Raw genomic sequence first — 20,761 nt, 5'->3', positions numbered from 1 at the left:
ACTCTTCAACCCAGCCGGCCGTCCCGTAGCGCAGTGGCACACTCTTACCGCAACCATGGCATCTACTGCTTGAAGTCTCCGCGAAAACTTTGGTCCAGTCGAAGCCGAGAACGATTGCGTGCTCTAGATGACGCCTTTCGACAGCGCCGTTCCATCCGATTCGCTCTGCACGCCAAGAACAACCCCCCCAGGGCTGCAAGGCTACGAACGTGCGTTCGACATCCGGGCCGTTACACCCTGTCACTCGCTGTAAGTAGTGAATGAGTGAGAGAAGAAGGCGATTGAAAGGGGAATTCCTCGTAAGAGACGGTGCAGAGACGAGGATAACTGGCTCTATCGACGCTCCTCTAACACCCTGCACAGCACGGAACCGATCGGTTCTGGTGAGAGCAGCATTTCCTGTGCCGATAAGCTGATAAGGCGTTCATTCCGTCACAACTATCGCCGCCCGCCGCCTTCTTCCGGCCGTCGGCCCGCCGTTGGTTTCAAGGCAACCCGCAGACTACACTAGAAACACCTTCCAGAGAAACTAAGCTACACGCTGAACACATATTCGCTGCTTTCCAAAGTTTCAGGGCACCTAGCTTACGTCTTAACAAGCTTCGTCCAAGTCGCCTTGCAACCGGAAGCTACCGGCCTCGTCCGTTTAGGCGCGGATTTTCACCTTGACTCCACCGAAAAGGACCGTTAGAAACAATGGGTCTCTTGTGCGTATCCTCCTCCCCTTTCCAAATCCCACGCACAGCCTGTGTAACGGGTGGTACGAAGCCGTCCTGGCCATGACGCCATACTGATACCCTGCCAAAAGGGCTCTCGGAACGGCCTTGGATTGGCCAGAGGCCAAGAAGCAAGCACATCTTGTCCGATCTTGGGGCATCAAGGTAGGAATGCCGTGGCCCTGGGACATTCGGGTTCTGTTAAACAAGGATGCTTATTTGTCATTCAGCAACTGCTCGAGATATGGAACAAGGCCAAGAGCAAGGAGCGCGATGCCATGCTCTGGGGCGACGAGGTAGCCACCTATCCCCTGGCAAGATGATGCGTACGACCTTCTTACATTCTCGTAGGTTGAGTACTTGGTCGTGACGTACTCCAAGGATGACCCGAAGGTGCTGTTGTCCCTCAGACAGGCAGACATCCTCAGAGCCTTGGAGAATGACAAGACCCTCTCCAGGGGTTGCTCCAAGTCCCGGTAAGAGCGCACTGTAGTTGCACCCCGGAATCGCCCCCGGGCTCACGCTCCTTGCAGGACCAACCAGCCCCTCCCGGTATTCCATCCCGAGTTCGGGAGGTTCATGCTCGAGGCTACCCCTGGCAAGCCTTGGGGCATCGACTTTAAAGAACTGTTGAACGTCGAGCCTGACATGAAGCTGAGGTACGTCGACCCGCCTCTTCCGGATCCCGCTACGGACTGACAAGGCGTGCGTTTGTAGGAGGTGCATCGCCAAGGACCACATGCTGTCCAACGAATACCCGATCACCCTGACGACTTTCCCAAGGCTTGGCAGCCCCGGGGTGTTTACCGATCCCTCTTACCCAGCCTCGGGCCCCAAGCTGAGATCCCAATTTGTCCCTGATGAAATCGCCAACCCTCATATCCGCTTCCCCACCCTCGCAGCCAACATCCGATCCCGCCGAGGGCGCAAGGTACAGGTGAACGTGCCCGTATACAGAGATGAGGAGACGCAGTGGCCTTGGAAGGACCCTACCGTCAACTACGATCTGCACCAATGGCCCGAAGACGATGATGTCCGTAACGGCGCTGCGCCGGATAACTTTATCCACATGGACGCCATGGCCTTTGGGATGGGTAGCTGCTGCTTGCAGATTACGTTCCAGGCCAAAAACTTGACTGAAGGGAGGCAGATGTATGACCAGCTGAGCCCGCTCGGGCCGATCATGCTGGCACTGACAGCGGCGACCCCGATTTATAAGGGTTTCCTTGCCGATACAGATGTCAGGTGGAATCAGATCAGCAGGGCGGTGGACGACCGGACGCCTGAGGAACTGGGTGAGAAGGTGAGTCGGCGGCCTGCTTCAGTGGCGTTCAAGAATCCGAGTGGGCTAATAATGAGGCAGCCTCTCCAGAATGACCGTTGGCGGATACCCAAGTCGCGGTACGCTTCAAATTCGACGTACATTTCCGAGGACCCCCGGCTGCGGCCCGAGTACCTCGACCCGGATCTCGTTATCGACGAGAGCATCAAGCAGCAGCTCCTGGATGGGGGCATGGACGACCGGCTGGCGACGCACTTTGCGCATCTCTTCATCCGCGACCCCATTGTCATCTTCTCCGAGGACCTAAAAGAGCTCGACCTGAACAAGACGGACCACTTTGAGAACATTCAGAGCACCAACTGGCAACATATGCGTTTCAAGCCGCCACCGGCCGACAACAGTATCGGGTGGCGCGTTGAATTCCGGCCCATGGAGATACAGATCACCGACTTTGAGAACGCCGCGCTTTCTGTCTTCATGGTCTTGATCACACGCGTCATCCTCAGCTTCGACCTGAACTTCTACATACCAATCAGCAAAGTCGACGAGAACATGGAGACGGCTCACGCGCGCGATGCCGTGCTCACGCGCAAGTTTTACTTCCGCCGCAACCTGTTCCCTGCCGTCCGGGCCTCGCGCGGTTCTGGGTCCGGGTCTTCCACCCCTACCAGCGGTGCCAGCAGGCCGCCTACACCCACGGGTCCGGTCGAGGACGAGTATCGCCTCATGAGCGTCAACGAGATCATCAACGGAACGGCGTACGCCAGGGCTTCTTCATCCGCGTCGCAGCAACAGCAGCAGCAGTCCGAGGAAGAGGCCGGGGAAGAAGACGAGTTCCCTGGCCTGATACCCCTTGTCGAGAGCTACCTCGACTCGGTCAACGTCGACGTGACCACGCGCTGCCACCTGGCTACCTACCTCGATCTGATTCGCAAGCGGGCCAGCGGGGAGCTGTGGACGACAGCGAAATGGATACGCCACTTTGTGGGTCGGCATCGCGAGTACAAGAAGGATAGCGTGGTCAGCGAGCAGATCACTAAGGATCTAGTCGCAGCGGTTGTTAGGATTGGGGAGTGCGAGTCCAAAGGTCAGGGGTTTCGGGGATTGAATGGCGATGAGGTGCCTGATTTTGACAAGTTGTTGGGGGAGTTGAGGTAAGGGGGGTTATGTGGATCCTACTAGGGGCAGGAGCTGCACCATTCATAGAGCGATTTGGGGCAAAAGTGCCATTCTGAGCCTTTACATTGCATATCTCGAAAAGACGTTAGGCGGGTGACAATCTGGTTCTTAGCTGGTTTATTGCTTTTGTCGCTGTATTTGAGTTTCTCCGGTGTTGTCACGGTACACATATAGTGTTATAGCAGCCGATACGTTATGGCCATACGCCCATGCTTCACTGCCTATGACAGATATCCGTAGACCCTGCTGAGTTCCCATGATACTTGGTTTGAAACTACTAGGAGGCACATAGCATCACTATGTGCTACCTGGCACGGCAAGGCATTGTGCGAAGATTCTCTGGTGCCGGCACACTGAGACGGCCACGGACTCTGTGGCACTCTCCTTCATCCCTCCGCCCAAAAGTCCCCGGAACTGAACACACGGGATGAAGATGACCCGACCGGGCAAGACAACAAAGACCCTAGGTGCATGACGGGGTCTGAGACATACATTGGTCTTGCAGGGATCGGACTCCTCACTGGACGGAAACGGTTCTTCTTCTTCTGGCCTCGAGCAGCAGCAGTACATTGCCGAGATCCACTGTAGTGCAGGTTGATCACATCGGGAGAGCACTCCAAATCACTCATTACAGCCCACTACATCCGACACTTTTACTCAGAAGTACGGCTACTTGGTTCATGTGGCGCATTGGGTGGCGTACTACGCTGTATGTACGCCGTGGTAGGCAATCACCGCTGTCCCGTTATGGGAATGGAGCTATTGTTAGCTCGGCGGGGTCAAAGTCTCAAGTCAAGACGGGTAGGGTCTCAGCCGAGCTTTGGAGAAAAAAGAGGTTGGTGCCTGAGGGGTTCTCTTGACGATCCTCGCAGCCATGCATTCCCCGGTTTTTGGTCGCCGTTTTGGCTCGCTCACCTGACGCGCAACTGAGATGTCCCGCTGGATCGGAACCAAAGACACGTCTTTCGATCCCGGAGGGAAGGGTGTTCAAGTAAATCCCAGCAAAATCCAGCCGATTCCGCGGCCAATCAGTCCCGGTCGGCTGGCTTGGGCGCGCTTGCCGCTCCCCGCCCATCCCATCGCGGAATCCCAAGTGACGTCAGGGACTTGGCTTCAGATGGAAATCGCCCTCGCTAATCTCGCCTCTCTTGGCGAGACAAAGGGGCCCGGCAATTGGGTGTCTGCGGCCATCCGCGCCCCGTTCAAGTCCCAGCATGGTGTGTGCAGTGACGGATACGGGAGCGCGACAATTGGGCTAGGGAGTAAAGGGGAAGAAGTATTTCGGTGCCCGAGGAGAAGCAACAAACGGTGGCTTTGAGGCGTCCGCGGATAATCGACTTTTGTATGTTGGTTTATTAGTTCGTCAGCGAAGGCGCTTAACTGGGTGTGTCGCCCAGTCCATGGAACCACCCCCGCACTGTTCCCGGCTGCATGGCCCTATCCATGGTTGCATGTCCCGCGATCCAACAGATCCAACAGATCCAATACTGTCTAATTGCATAGATTTTACACTAGCTTCGGGTACAAACTTGTGTATGTACGTGTGCCACTGGCAAGCCTTGGTCACAGTGTGATTGTCTCGTCACATTTCCGTCTCGGTATTTCCCCCCCCCCACCCAACGAGCCAAGCACCCCCCCGGGGTACAAGATCTCGATTGCTTCTCCTTTCCGATCGCGGGGCCCACGCGATGTTTGCTGCTGACGGGGGCAAGCCAGGACCAATGCCCATGCCCGACGGGGCATCAGCTTCCTCTTCGCGCCTCTTCTCGCTCTGCATGTTTGTTGTTTTCCCGGGCCGCGCCGGCCACACCAACACAAGCGCCGTGACAGCCTCGCAGCGTGCTGCAGTGGCATGAGGTTTCCGTGCAGGGCGGTCAGCCGGATGACTCCTCCCCTACCTACTCAGTCACATGCAGTGCCCGCCGGAACAGGTTTATTCTGTATGTAACCGGTCCAGCAACGCCTCCTGCGTGCCACAAGATTGTCGCCGTTTCTTCCTCGGGGTCCCCTGACGATTTTTACCCCTCCGGCTAGCCGGCGGCTGGCCCCCGAGAGGCGGCCCCAGATTGTCCCCTTGCTGCCAACGCCTTCCATCTTGTTGTTGCCAGGTCATCCTTGTTCATTGGATCGTCCTTTTCGGCGTCTTGCTGCCTAGGGCGCGGCAGTTGGCCCCTCGGCTTGCTTAGACCCAGTCCAGAACTCGGTCCGGGTGTCGGTCGCGACCCTTTCTTTGCTTTTGCTTCTCGTCAACAACCCCTCACCAGCGGCTACGTATCATATTTTCCTCTTCCACATCGCCTCATTCCAGTTGCCTATTCTACGCCGATTTGCCTTTTGGAGGCATCCTCCGTCACACCGGTGCTCTACTTCGGCGCGGGAAGCCGCAACGGTCCGCCTGTTCGCTTCCTCGGGGGGGGGGGGGGGGGGGGGGGGTGAGGGACTGAAAGAGCGCGCCCGAGCTAGCTGCTACTGTACTCCCCTCGATTTTCTTCTCTCGTCTCCAAGTTTCTCCATAAGTGCACGGCGCTAAGAATGTGTGTTTCGGAGGAAGCCGCACTGTCCACGGGCTCTGTCGTCCGCCGCGGAGACGGTGCCCGCTGTCGACAGCTACACCGTACCTCCTGTCGCTTGACGGTTTGGGCTCAGCATTCCATTGCCCGCTCAATTTGCTGAAGTTCATTTCGAAGCAATACATGCCAGAACTCAGTCCCGGTTTCTTCCGGTGTTTGCCTACATCATGAATATCATGCCTGTGCCGACCATCTCCACACTCCTGTTGTCCTGAGCGTGAGGCAGTGAAGAGTGAGATTACATGATGTGCGCAGGACACAAAAACCGTAATACTCTCTTCCAACCAGGAGCTTCAGAGAGGTTGGTAACCGATGTTCCACCGTGTCATGGCCACGAGCTCCAGCCGCGCCGAGCGTGTGACGACTTGGTCTGAGGATGGACAATGGGAAAGGGTAGCTGCAGCTGCAGCTGCAGCAACAACGCACACATTCTCAGTAGTTTGGTTGCTGAACGAAAGTCTCGGAACGCAAAACTTGGAGCAGGGTTTTACTTGCCGGCCCGAGGAAACGATCGATAGAAGGTGATTGCCACGAAACGCGGCACTGTAAAACCAGACCGTTCAAGGGTCCCTGTGACTCGACGCCATTACGGTTCTCTCTGCCTGTTTCGTCTTCTTCCTAGACTTACCCATGCCGCAACGCGTTGTTTCCCTCCCTCCCTCCGCTAACTTGTGGATGCGAACCGCCACTCACGGCATCGCTGAAATCCCCGAGGGCTGCTGTGGATATGACCCTCGCCATGTAAGGGCGGATACTTGGAGAGACGAGCGCAACTCGCCTTCTCCTCCCGCTGCTTGCCATGCATAAGTACACGGACAATATCGGTACAATACACGGTAGGGAAACGGACATTGTGCCGGCATAGATGTGTTATGATGTCTTCAATCCCATCACAGCTGGCAACCATATATGCATCTTCCCCTGCATCTAGCCTGGCAGATCCGCATCTTCCTTCCCACTAGAATAAGAAGGCCCGAAATTTCGTTGGACGAGATACGAAAGGGGGCCCTGTGGAGACATACACAGAGGAGATTCTCAACATCCCGATCCCGGACGGCGGGCCGCAGATATGAGCACTGATAACCAACCGGCCGGTCGGCGAGCTTAGCTCGGCCGCCGCTGCGGGCGGACTCCGTCTACCATTTCAACCCCTTGCTGATTTGCAATAAATGTGCACCTTGACACACAAGGCATCGACCGGCCCAGCTGTGGGCATCCCGCGTACGAGGAAATGTGACGGCAGGGAACGATGTCATAAATAGCAAGCTCTCACCGTGTATTCTTGTCTGGATGTTTCCAAAAAGAAGGTGCATCGAAATTCACCCTTACCGACGCCACACATACTATTGCTGCCAGCCTATCTTGCACGCCTCCCGGAATTCCCAAAAATAAGCCCCCAACCCCCCCTTCCCCGGCACAAATGTTGCAGTTGCAAGCGCACGAAGTGAAAACGGCCTCCGTTGACAGAGAACAAGCCGGACCAAAATGGGCAAAGCACTAGTCATAAAAACGTTCAGCCAGGTACCCAACCTCTCCTCTCATCATACTCGGGTCATGGTGAGACGCCCCCGTCCCCCCCCACCAGTACAAAACGTAAAATAGGAAAACGGACACCTTTATCACCCTTCCCATTCGTGTTCAAAGATCACCTCTGCCACTTGATACAAGACCCCCATAAGTTTCCGACCCCGGTACATACCAGGTTCCCTGCACCATCAACAACCCATGTAAACAAAGCCCCCCTTCTAGGTAAAATGTGTTCCGACTCCACCACTCACAGGGCTTGGAAGCTGCCTTCCTCTAAACCTCTCACATCATTCAGGTAAAGGAAAAAAGGCAAAGAGAACAACGGCACACACACACTCTCTCTCACACACGCACGCACACACACACACACACACACAAACAAGGACACAGAACACGGCATATTCCGCACAAGAATGAGCGAGTAGAATAGAATTGAAAAAAAAAGAGAAACCGGAAATGTACGCCACGACCATGATGATTGCTAATATAGATGCCCCGGCAAGCTTTGGAACCACGTAGAAAAGGCCAACCGAAACCAAACCAGTCCCAGTATTCAAAAAAAAAAAAAAAAAAAAAAAAAGAGTTAATAAAAAAAAAAAAAAAAAGAAGACGGGAAAGACAAGGTCCGGGGTGTATGGTGTGGGGTATCGGTATGGGTATATACAAGAAGCAAAGAAAAAAATAATAAACTAGAAAAGAATCTTGCCTCGTCGGGTATTGGACAACAGGGATCGATGCAAGGACTTGGGTCCGCGAAGACCATCCGGGTATTTTTGAACAAAAAAAAAAAAAAAAAAAAAAAAGAAAAGATAAGGAAGAAGTTATAGAAAAGTGTTACTACTTCGACGATCCGAACGGAAGGACAATAACTTCTGTCGCTTGGAATGAGAAATGCGGTAATGATGGGAGCCGTCTCGCCAGTGTTTAAAAAGAAGAAATAAAAAGCACCCTGGCAGCGAGTGGCAATGATAACGAGCTGGTCGTCCCAGGACGATTTGGGCCGTCCGATACATGGAAATGGGTGAAGCCGGTGGCCACGGCGGCGAGCCCGGGTCAGGTTATTTCCGCTCGTCGGCAGGCTTCGGCCGGATTGACCTCTGATCGAGCTGCCGTTTGCGCTCTAATTTGGCGTAGTGAAGCCCGCAGGCGTTGCACAGCGTCCTTGCGCCGTCCGGTCCACGTCTCCACTCCGGCGTGTCAATCCGGTTGCAGCTGTGGCACCTACCCGGCGGGGCCGCGCGCTGTTCGACAGGTTAGTCTTCTTGCGTCTCGGAGCTAGATAGACATTACGCCGTCACTTACACCACGTCGCTTCTTCGCCTCACCCATGCCAAATGCTGGCTTCATCCCATCGCCGTACATGGTCACGTCCTCGTCATCGGGTTTGCGGTTGCCGCTTTCCCGTGCCCGCTCGTTGTGTAACCGATTTTGCTGGATCATGTCCCGGACGTCCTCGAGCTTCTTAAGTGCGAGGACAAGATTGTTGAGTAGTAAGCTGACTTCGTTCTCAGTGGGCATCCGAGACGCGATCGGCTGTGAGCCTTGCTGCTCGCGTGCTGCCGCCACGTACGCCTCAGCGAAGTTGTAGCCGGTGCGGCATGAGCTCGCAATCTGCATCGACTTGGTTAGTCGCCGTCTTTTGAACCGGATTGAATCTTGAAAAGCCTACTTGTTGCAGAGCTTCTTGGTAACCCCATGTTCCAAAGTGTTTGTCGAAAGCCGCCTTGTAGTCCGACAGACGATGACCGTGCGAGTGACTGCCCTCCTCACCATACGCACCCGCTGGCCGTTGCGGCTCGTATGGTGAAGGAAGCGCGGGTCCCATGTGCCTAGGGGAGACAGGATAGGCGGACAAGGGCAATTGTCCTGGAGGGAGTCTTCCGGTTTCCGAATATAAACCGGGGAGCGGCTGTGCTGGCTGCGGGCGGTGGCCGGCGCTGAGAGATTGGGCTTCGGCATGCCGTTGTTCTGCCTCAAGATGCTCGAGCTTGACGGGAGGTGATGGGTGCTGTCCCGGGAATGTGTTTAGCGGCGGAGGCACAGGCCTGCTCGCCAAGGTAGGCCGTGCCGGATCCGTGAATGCTGGGAGCGTTTCGGGCCGCGGATAGGCAGAAGAGCTGGGGTGCAATGTCCTCGGCGACGGATTCTTATCCGCCCCCGCATCTCCAAACGGCCTAGGCGGTACTGATGATGAAAATGGTGATGGAAGACCGTGGGCTGGAGACAGCTGCGTCGGAGGCGGCGGGGGATACGACACTGGTTTCGCGCCTGAAATCACCTCCGAAATCGACGGCAAGGATTGTCGATGAGAACGAGCCGGCTCGGGCTCGTCCGAAGGTCGCCGGGGCTCGATTGGTGAGATCATGCCGGGGATGCTGGTGGCGGGCGCAGAGTGAGGATACCCCGAGTTGTACGGCGCGTGATGCTGGTAAGGAGCGCTCGGGCTAATAAGTGCTGCAGCCATCGTCGGTCCTTCCCTGTATGACGTCTCGATGCGCTCCCTGGGCCGTCTGTCGAAGTGTTCAAGTGTGTTGGCAGTTGGAATCCCACTGTCGGCCCGTCGGCTGGTTAGGACTCTCTAGTACTGATGAGCATTCCTGAGGGGACTGGATAGAACGGACCTTTGCCTAGTTCCCGATTCACCCGCTTCCATAGCGGGCCTCGTTCAAAACCGAGTCGATGCCCTACACACTACCAACTACTAACCTCGTAACCATATGGCGCGGCAAGCAAGGTAGTCAGGACGGGTGCGGCGTCTTTTTGGCGGTTTAGCGGCGGAAGCGCAGGCAAAGCCAATCGCTGTGACTTGCGCAGTGTTACACTTCCCAGGAAGGTGACGACAATTCCTCTCGATGAGTGCTCGTCGCGGATCCGGCTCGGTCGGCTTGGTCGGCTCACGATTGACGGTCGCCGAGAGGCGTGTGGGAAGCGGTCAACTCTCAAAACCGGAAACCCAGTTCGTTTCCGGACGTCGACTTGCAACGAGGAGAGTAGCCTAGTAGCTCTCAAAATGCAGAAGAGAACGAATGCAAGATAATCCTCGGGAGACGAACAGCAAGAGATGGCAAGGTGCACAACCAAAGAGGGCCCGACAGAGTGGCGGGCGCTGCGGTTTTGTGCTTTCCTGTTTTTGACAAGGAGCTGACCTGCGATTAGGGAGACTAGCCAGCCGCCTGGGGCCGGCGTCCTAAGCATTGTGCACTGTGTGGACCAGGGTGAGGGGCGATCGAGATCAGAGTGGGTCGCCTAGCTCTTCCGTGGAAATGGTTGTGGGAACGTGCCGTTCCCCCCTCGGGCCCTCTCGCGGAGCGAGATCAGGTACTGTACGTACCAAAATTACGGTACAGTACACTACCTCGACCAACACGTTCTCTGCACCTCGCCTCTCTCCCTGCCGTATCCCGCAGAGAGAGCCAAATACGCCAAGCTTTGTGTGCCACTGCTCTCAGGGCTGTGTTGGTGTCACTCCACCCTTTGCAGCATATCGTCAGGTTGAAAGACCAGTATTGTAGACCGTTGATTTGATGACGGCCAGTGGCGGGGTTTGGGAATGTTCCACCGGTTTTCGTTTTATCTGCCTTGAGCAGGTGCATAGGCAGCCGTAAAAGCCCCAGACCGGACGCGCGGACTCGATGCAGGCTTCTGCCAATGTAACTGGTAATAATCGACGGCATTAACAGGGCCGCGGTCTTGACAAGAGAGAAAACCCGACCGAAACTGGTGGCAGGCGTTGGCCGGGATGCTTCTCTTCTCTGGTGGCAATCTTGAGTGCGGTCGGTTGAGGCTGGTCACGGACCAGAGTCGGCCGCTTGCTCAGCCTTAGATCGCTGACAGGCGATCGCAGGTACTTGGAACAAATTGTAATACAGATGGACAACGATGCATGTTACCTATATGCAGAACCGATACACTGCGAGACATGCAGCTTCAATCCCTCCTCACGGCTGTGCAAGCCAATGGCCACAGTGCCTGCTGTGGCAGCACTTCACGGGTATTACAGTACCGTTATGTAAGTATTCTGTGGTACCGGATGGATCGCGTTCCCAACATCGGTACGAGGCCAGCGGTTGCTGGGGGCCAATCTGGGATGGGATAGCCAGGAAATGCAGCCCAGATTTTCCTGATGAGATTGGCGCGAGTGGGGGGGGGGGGGGGGGGCCGGGGGGGGGAGGAGGACGAGGGAGGGGGGGGGGTTGAAAGCCTGTCTTGGAGCGGGAAAGGAGATGGGGGTACAATCTCCAGCCAAGGGCGGGTGCTGGTACCACCAGACTGGGGCATTGTGTGGATTGCCGGGGTGGCCTGTGGTCAGCCAGGATCCTAGCCGGCGGTGAGTGCGAGGTTGCAACGAGGTGTAGGCGGGTTACGTGTGGTGTCTATCACCCCGGGCTCTCGCACAAGGTACCCTTAGGAGCCGAATTAATCTCAAGCTTTAACACGGATGTTAAGGTACCTGAATTTTAACCTTGTCTTGTATCGACCGGGACGGGCATGTAGAGACACTGAAGAGTTTCATACCACGGTTGTAGGGTATGAACTGGGCTGGAAGGCGGCCAGCCCCGTACCCAAGGTACAGTACCTAATGTTAATGTTTCCAGTAGTTGTTCGGTATGCAGGTGCAGGATCTTCCAACAATCACATTCTGCTTGCTGCAAACGAAGATCCCTACCCGCAATCTGCCCAACCACAACCCGGCACATGAGCCCCGTCGCAGCAGGCTGGAAAGCTTACACCGACCCATTCCCCGTTCCGGCATCTTCCAAGGACCGATATCGAGATCAAATACCTGCGAACGAATTGCAAGCCCGATGTCTTCTGCACCTAAGAGGCGGTTCCAAAATCAGCCTCCGCTCTCCGCACGCGCGCATAGAGATCTGATTCTCGGATCGAACATGTCCCCGATCTGCGCCGCTGTGCCTCACCGCTCCGGTTGTCAGTTGAGAGGCCTATACACGAGTGCAGACAGGCTGGAAAACGCATAGCAACCCAGACCTTTGTGCCAGGCTGCAGCGTCCCGTGCTGTCTGACAAAGTGTGGAAATTCACTACCCGCACGCAGCTCGAGCGGTCGATTAGGGTAGGTAAAAGAACTGTTGAGAATACATGCAGCTTTGCAGGCCAGCGTTCGATAATGTTTCCTAGCGTAGGGTAGAATAAAGGAAGCATTTCGATGGCAACTCGTCGGTTTTGTTTGACCTTTGGCGGCCCCATCCGGGAACTTTCTGGGCAGTATCCCCCGGTCCAACTACCCGACACTGCTGCATTGTATGCAACCTCGGGCCAACAGCATGAGATCGCGGCCCAACACGCCATTATTTATTAATGCGTCTAAATTCCGATAGTGGTCGTGCAAGGGGAGCGTACACTATGCTCATGTCAATCTGGGTCAGCTGGGATCACCTGTCTTGGCACCCCTTCTAGAAGGAAATACCACTGTTCTCCCATGTTTTGCCAAGACCCCGTTGGTTGATTGCCCCCTTTTACCCTCGAGCGCACAGTGTAGGGGCGAGTTCGGGCACTGAAGCACTGGATCGAGATCCCGGCAAGGCGCTCGCAGGACGCCTGGTTCCAGTAGGCGGTCAACGAACCCACTCGGTACATAGCAATGTACCGGTCGGATATTGTCACGGATGAGGTAAAAGGCCGCTTTAAGCAGTCCATTCCAAGCGACCGGTAACTACACATCGGTCCACAGCCATGGCAATCGGGTGACGGCAGAGACGCGAGGGGGTTCCCCGTGGCGTTCCGATATACCTCAGCAACCCCGCAAGACGACCCTGGGAATGACTGGGAATGAGGAGGGAAAACCGGCCTGACAAAAGTCGCTCGTCACGTCAGGCGGCGCGGCAAGGGTGGGTGGCATCCCGGCCTCCCCAACTCGCCGCGACGAATCGTCTGGTGAATCACACAGCATGGCCTTGCCTTAGGCCATACACTTGGGTGGTATCACAAGGCAACTGCCATTTCGAACGTGCAGCTGGTGCAATGCTCTGCCGTCCTGTTTTCCCGAGGCAGAGAAGCCTCCAGAGGCCGCGAGATGGAGACCGAGGGCATCCAACCCTGTGCCCGGCGCATGAGCGTAATTTCCAACATCCTTCGCCCCTCCAAATCTCGGGGTTTCCAAACGTGGGTCAGACGCAATCGTGGGCGTCGGGATGTTCCCCAAGTGCAACAACGCCTGGCAGCGTGGCAGTTGGCGAATGTGACTCTGCTCGGGCTTTTTGGCACATCATTCGGCGAAACAGGTTGCTCGTCGATCGGATCTGGCGGTGTCCCCGCGAGCCGGGAGCGCCCAAACGCAAGGGTCATGAGATGAAAGGGCGGAGCCAATTTTAGTGCAGAGTGCGCTGCGCTGCTGCACGCTAGTGTGTGAATGTGCTGAAGCTGGGGATGTTTTGGTCTCCTCGCTAATCGAAACGGTCGCATCGGCCCCAAGGTTGCTTGTCAGCAGGAAGGACAGATCCGAGGGTGTCGGGGCGGGACCCAAGGAACAGGGTAACCGAAGTGCCCCGCTCCCCGATGCACCAATCACATCTGTCCTATTTTTCTACCCAGTAGCAGACTGTCTTCCTGCGGTTCCGCGCTCGCTAGGGCGTCCAAAACAAGCGAGAGAGAACAGCAGAAAATTTGAAGCTCGAAGCAAGCAAACGATGGGAAATGAGAAAAAAAAAAAAAATCAGCAAAACCTCGGATCGACGCTGGTCGAAACGCTTCCTCATCCTCGATGCTCTCGTCAGGCAAGCATTTTGCGAAAGCCCTTTGGTTCAAATATCCCGCGCAAGGCCCCACGCCTGACCGTGTTGTCACCAGTAATTAGCTGCGAGGCTGCGGCGGGGTAGTTCGGTGGAGGCATGCTGACTCGAGCTGCAGTACAGGACCTAGCGGAAAAGAACTCTCCGAACCGACGCTGCCTGTCGACGGTCTGGGATCGGGGGACAATGTGTGCCATTGTGCTGGGAAGGTACCTCGACAAAGGCAGATCGAAAGCAGCCGCCCGAATAGAGACACTGACGATGCGTAGACGGCCCTGGCCCAACTGGGAAAGTGTTTGTTCAGATGGCAGATCTTGGGAAAAACGCAATCTCGGGGATGGCAGCTTCGATTCGGAGCCCCGCTTTGTTCGACACGTGCCAGCTCCACCAGTCGCATTCGCAAGCCGTCCTAAAAATACCCTTGGGTTCTCGGGTGTCCCCATAAACGGAATTGCCTCGATGGATACCCGTTCCGCACTGTGGGACCATGGGATCTCCCAGCTGCTGTTGTGCGCGCATGCTGAGAGCTGTCCTGACTGATATGATGCAGACAATTTCCGGGGAAGGCATTCGGCAGCCAGGCGCTCCAAACGCTGTTACCCAAGGTGATGCAGGATCGACCGCCCTGCAGCCCTAGGTCAGCAAATTCCAAGCTTTCTTCACATTGGAGCGTTGGCCTTCTAGTGCGTGTACCCGACTTATGTTCAGTACGGAAGAGCATCCGGGCCCTAGCGTGGCGTAATCCATGCGCCGGGGAGCGGGAGGGGCCAATTCCATGCCCCCGGCGGTCTTCTGAACTTTTCGCTGAAAGGAACCCCCCAGCTTTAAGCTAATGCTTATCGAGGCCCCGAAACCACAGGGACAAAAGACAGCTCTCATCGCCGGCTACACGCACAGTACCTACCCAGAGGGACAAAAGTACTCCGTCGGCTCAGCACCGAACCCACTCACTACCAACACATGACACGACTATGCTCTAGACGGCCGCCGACCTACAGATACACGACATGACAGGCGTCGATTTTGCTTTCGCGGTGACGGCAAGGATCGGATGTGGACCCGATTTGAGAACGAATTGTGCGTCGTTTTGTCACGCCAAGTGCCGCAGTGGCCGGTACGTTACGACCAAGTTAATACGAATACGTTGAGATCGGCAGAAGACAACGGCCCAAACGTTTCAATCATTTCCACGGTTCCCCCCAGGCCGGATATGGGCGATCGCGTCCTGTCATGGCGCACCCCCGGGCCCCTGCTGCAGGCCGTGGCTGCATGGCAGCTCGTCACTTGGCCGGGGTCATCGATCGGAAACGGTTCCTGAATGGGCAAACACGGACCCCCGGACAGGCGGCCAAAGCAGGGCTACGCATGGCGCATTCCATCATTGGCTGCGGGACACACAACAGCGTCCCCCAGATCAGGCGATGACCGCAGGAAATCCCATCTGGCGACCTTTCTGCTGGGTTCATCCGACCAGGTCCAACACCGATGTCGCCCCCGGAGCATCTTAGTGGAAGCTGCTGCACGGCTGGGTGCTACTATGGATCATGTTATACGCTATAGCCCGGCTTCGAGACGCAGTGTTTTGCCTTCTTCGCTTCCCCCCCTCCCCATGGGTTAGCCAGCGTTGCCTTCGACCAAGGCTGTAACGGGCAAGTCAGGGCCAACAAAGAGACTGTCCAAAAGTTCCGCGGCGTCGTCGACGCCTTCGCTCACCCAAACTATACACACACACACACGCGCGCGCGCGCACACACTCACTCACACTCACACTCACACTCACACTCACACTCACACAGGCACACCCCCCAGCCCCCACCCAACCCTTGGCCTACCTTCACGCGCAAGAATCCCATCAACTTCGCCGGTCTCCTCGGAGCATCAGATTGGCTGACCGAGGAGAACGTACATGGGGAAGGGCGGCTGTCCATGTCAGATGCAGTCAACAATGGGGTTGCAGCGTGCAAGGCCTGCATCTGGACAAATTTATCTGATCCATCGCACCCAGATGACGAGATGCCATCATCCCGCACCAACCGCTCGTAAGACAAGCCATTCGGAGACTCTAGTGTCGTCCCGCCACATGCGAGTAAAAAGGTCTTGTATCCCTGTGCCCTGCCATGTGGCATGATCCGTGGCCAGACGGGACAACCACGGGCGCGATAGTGCGAGCCATCAAGGCAGCCAGCAGGGCATTCGGCCGCCAGTTGGATGCGATGCTTCGTGACCGGGGCCCGGACCGGATGCGAGTCCTTGGGGCGAGATATCGTCACCTCAATGAGTGATTATAGATTGCCTTCCCCAACCCGCCTTGGCTTTCCACCCTCCGAATTGCGTCTGGAGAACACAAGAACTGCCAATGGCTACGGATGGCCAGGAGCAGTAAGCCTGCGATCCCAGAGCCGTGACCAAATGAAAGAATGGCGGATTGTGTGTCCGCCCAGAGCGATGCATGGGATCGCACGGCGGGTTGGCAACCGATCCTGTTGGTGCTGGTCGAGCGTGCTGCCGATACTCTCGACGTCACATCGAGCCCGCCATCGGGATAGAAACTCTGGTTCCCCAATGACGGCTACCCAACCCTTGTCCGACCTCGACCAGCTTCGGTGGAGGGGGGGAGGCTTGCTAGCCGGGGATTAAGCAGCGACAAACACTCCGGTGTTAAGACTATCTCCCGGCCGCTCTGGCGTTTTTCGGGTGCAATCTTGGGCACCATCGTCTATTGTATTTCAGCCTGAACACGAGGCGCAATGTGGGACAAGTTAGGCGGGCACCGCATCTTGCTTCGCACTCGATCTCTTGCACCCCCCTGGAAGGCTCCCACCCCACGGCCGCTCCCTCCACAGACGGTTCCCGATCGCCTGATCGGATGAATTCCAGATCCCACCACACCCTAGGCCGCCCACGATTTGTGCCGATTAATTAACTGCAAGCCCTCGCTACACTGGGCGCACCGCCCCGATCTCATTGGGCAGGGTATTGGATCGTGTTTCCCATCCTTGCGCTTTTGCTAGAGGCAGCCATCGAAGCCAAGGTTGTGAGCTCTTAAAGTTTCGAAACTCCTCGGCCCGTGATGTTCCCGCATTGCATTCCAATCTGTACACTTAGACTTCGGGTCTCTCCGGGCAGTGAATGATCCTGTATATCGTTGGCGAAACGGGAGGCTCACCGATGTCATTTCTGCCAACGGGACAGAAGGGGCTTGGCGGTGGGCACAGTCCAAAGCAGTACAAGAAGCGCGAGCCCATTCGCCAGGTGATATATACAAGCATGTACAGTACACTCGCGTGTATGTATGGGACGGGCGGCCCTAGATGTCTCGGCGTTTGGGCCGACTGCCAATGCAACCGGAGTCTAGCGCGAGGCCTAGGCTCACTGATCGAAGGAGAATATTGTTCGTGAGCCAGCCGCTGAGAGAGCGTCTCCGTCTCGCCCAACGTGACTAGATAGGCTTGGGATGACCAGGCTGCATACCTCTTCCCTCACCGTCGAGGTCTGGTTGTCTCGAGTCCACCTTTGTCATAACATGGCGGCCACTCGTAAGTGTGCCGGGGCTCCTGTTTTCGTGCTAGCCCTCCTGTCAGAAGATGAAGAGGGTAGACAGGGGGAAGGCGTCCATTGGCGCTGCTTGTCCGTTTCGCCCCTCTCGAGAACAACCAGCACAAGGCACGGGCCCGCGCACGGCACGGCAGAGGCCTCTGCAACAGTTGCCAGCTCGTCCTACCCCAGACAGAGCATTGAATTGGATGGTTCGCATCATTCAGTGCAAAGCCGACATCGATGCTCGCTCGCGGCTGGAGCGCGTGGTTCTCCTGTGTCTCACCAGCCCGGAGGCGGACTGACACAGCAACTCCAACCCAAGTTCGCGCCCTGTTCTGCTCAGGCACACAAACTCCAGAGCGCAAGCCACAAACACCATCCTCATGTGTTACCTGAGGACCAATCCCATGGAGCAGGGAGCACACTTGGCCCTTGCTAGATGCTTTGGACAAATAAGTGGGTACATTTCACGGCCCTACGTGCATTATTACCGTTGCGGAAATGAGCAAAAAGCAGAAGCGTGGGGAGGTGATAGTGGCGCTGCCGTATGTGCCGAGCAGCCCAGGGTGGGCCTGGTTGTCAAGTATCGTTGGCTCATTCCAGAAGGCTGGACAACGCTACCGCGTGTTGGCCCCGTCCCAAGGGCTTCCCAGGAGCGGGGGATTATCAGTCGCCGGTCTCCTCGAGTGCTGTGCCTCGGTCCGGGGGGGGGGGAGGGGGGGGGAGGAAGTTCAGGGCAGGCACTCCCACGGATTCGCTGACCCTTTCACCGGGATCCACGAAACCAAGAAAAATATGACAGGTCAGCACGGCATACTTGTTCTTCCCGCCGCCGGATCGGACCCCGTTGCTTGGAGTGTGACAAGAGAGAGATGCGGGTTTGGGAACTGGGATGGGACCGGGTTCGGAAGGATGCCCCCAGCACACGCCATCGCCCCGAGCCAGCGCGCTGGATAGGGGGAGACACACAGTGTGGACCAAGGGTCCTCTTCCTGCTCGTCTAGCGTACACTAATCTGGCATAGGCTTGACCTGTGGACCCCGGCGAGAGATGTGATGGCGTGCCCCCGGTGCTTGATCGGGCACTAAAATCGTTCTGGAATTCAGCTCGCAATCTCGTGGTAGGACCTTGGTGTTTTCCCCCATCTCGAGGGGGAGCCAGACCAGCCGTGAGCTTGCAGCCCGCTCCTCACTACGACGCACCCAGGCCCAGAGAGAAAGGGTCCGTTGAGCGGTACGCACAATATGCCCACGACTTGGCTGTGCACGTGTGCTTCGAAACGCCATGTGCTGGATCGTATGGCATGTCGATTGCTGATTGAGACATGTCTCACCAAGGCTCCTGGGCAAGATCCTTGGCACAGCTCGCAGCTGGAAGTGGGAAACGATCTGCTGGGTATTGGGTCCGAGCGACTTCAGGGGTTGACGGCTGCTTCTGCTCGCAAACATCGTCTTCAGCGGCGCCTTGGATGAACATTAAGCTGCTAAATCTGGACCAACCTGCACGAACGCCGGGATGGTTTCGCACTGGTTGCTTTTCTTTGGGGCGAAGAGGCTGATACTGTTAGCGGATCTGCCACCCCCATCCCCTAACTAACGTAGCCACGCTCCACACCGACCCGTAGAAAGGGCTTAGGGGATCTTCCGGTCTTACAGTTGGAGATACCAAGGACACTATTCAGCCCCGTATTAATCTCCCGATAGGTGCTGAGTTGAACATCTCAACGCATACAGGGGCCGGTCAGATTGGTAAATGTTCCGGTTTCCCTCGGCCAGACACTGAGAACAGACTGCCTCTTCGATCGCACCCAGTGGCAGGCCCATCAAAGACACACATGATCACCCATGAGTGCTTTGGGCCATCTCTGCCAGATGCCAAGCCACTGGCCCGGCTGGGAAAGTAGGAAGTGTCTGGTGGCGCTGCCTCGAACGTCTCTCTCTGGGCACAAGACTGTTCACCTGTTCACCCTCATGACAGATTACCCAACTAGGCCAGCGATATGGAGCACGTGGCCTTGGCCTTTACCTCTGACACTACTAGATGGGCTGACTCGACAGCGACCGCCATGCTTCTGGGCCCAGCTTTTCTCTTTCATTAACCGTTCACCAGCTTGCATGTTCTTGAATACCGCATGCAGTAGCCATCACGTAATGACAAACTGACCTGCCGCGCACCATTGCCCAAATCCCACCCACGACTCGACGGGCCAGGAGAGAAGAGCGCAGACGATGAGTAGCAAACACTACCGTAGCGGGGGGGTTAGATCAGCTCCCAATCTTCTAGCTCCTAAACTCCATACCCTACATACTCCCCCCCACAGAAGTAAGGGGTGTCTGAAGGACAAGGGGGGGGATGGTAAGAAGTGTTATTTCTTCACCGGCGAACTTGGGAAGAGTTGAGAACCATACCAGGGCGCAACGCTTCCCGTCCCCCCCTTCCCACCCCACTGAATATGCCTGTTGAAAGCATCATCGTACCAGTGACAATTGCACGGCAAGCGATAGGAGACTACGTTTCCATGGGGCCTACACCATCATTCTGGCAAAGATCCGCGCGGGGAACTGGCGCTCTGGTACTGTACAGCTAACGGAATATATATGTATAACATAACTAAGCGTCTTCCGAGATTGTCGCCGGTGAGAAATCCTATCTAAGGGATCCCACATTCCGGCAACTTACCTACCTTTCTCGGTTATTGCCAGCAGAAAGAAGATAGGTTGTCATTCTCATCTTTTTCTTCACTTCCAGTGCAGCGATGTACCCGAACTGTCGTCCCGAAACCGCGTCTCACAGCGACCCTATCCAAAGACGGAGAGAAAATGACCATCTGGAGAGATGTGGTACGTGATTAAAGAGAACCAGGAAATAAACTGAGCGCTGAAGGGCAGAAGGGCTGTAGGATGAACGCGGACGTGGAGGAAACCAGCATTAATACATGCCCGCGCAATGTCATGAAGATCTGCCTTATGGCCCGAAGGTAAAAGCAGCTTCCATTTCACCGCCAACATGAATCACACAAACTACGTAATCGAATGGACCTTCCGCCAACCCGGGCGACTAACCTTGTAACGTATCCCGTTGCCTTTTTGTCTGTTAGGCAAACTGCCGGGAATCCGTAAACCACCTAGACGTACACGATTAAACAAGAAAAACACCCAATGCGAACAAGACCACAAGAAAAGAAAAAGAAAAAGAAAAGAAT

The 20,761-nt window shown here is 56.1% G+C and overlaps 2 protein-coding genes across 2 annotated transcripts; one reads left to right on the top strand and one right to left on the bottom strand.

Annotated features, from left to right (window-relative positions):
• Positions 1–696: 696 nt before the first annotated feature.
• Positions 697–3,156, top strand: GSH1 (glutamate--cysteine ligase; the record flags this gene model as incomplete). Its single annotated transcript, XM_071059617.1, has 7 exons — positions 697–707; positions 809–881; positions 947–1,012; positions 1,068–1,192; positions 1,250–1,375; positions 1,434–2,019; positions 2,080–3,156. 7 exons carry the CDS (start codon positions 697–699, stop codon positions 3,154–3,156), a joined length of 2,064 nt encoding a protein of 687 aa, XP_070915718.1.
• Positions 3,157–8,332: 5,176 nt separating this feature from the next.
• MFIFM68171_04196 (uncharacterized protein) lies at positions 8,333–9,927 on the bottom strand (the record flags this gene model as incomplete). The annotated part of the gene is made up of 4 exons (XM_071059616.1): positions 8,333–8,515; positions 8,577–8,885; positions 8,944–9,823; positions 9,896–9,927. 4 exons carry the CDS (start codon positions 9,925–9,927, stop codon positions 8,333–8,335), a joined length of 1,404 nt encoding a protein of 467 aa, XP_070915717.1.
• Positions 9,928–20,761: the final 10,834 nt, after the last annotated feature.

This window comes from Madurella fahalii (assembly GCF_045866475.1).
Source record: "Madurella fahalii IFM 68171 DNA, scaffold_2, whole genome shotgun sequence".
Taxonomy (NCBI): Eukaryota; Fungi; Ascomycota; class Sordariomycetes; order Sordariales; genus Madurella; species Madurella fahalii.
Note: the sequence above shows the minus strand (reverse complement) of the source record. Positions and strands in the feature narration are given on the sequence as shown.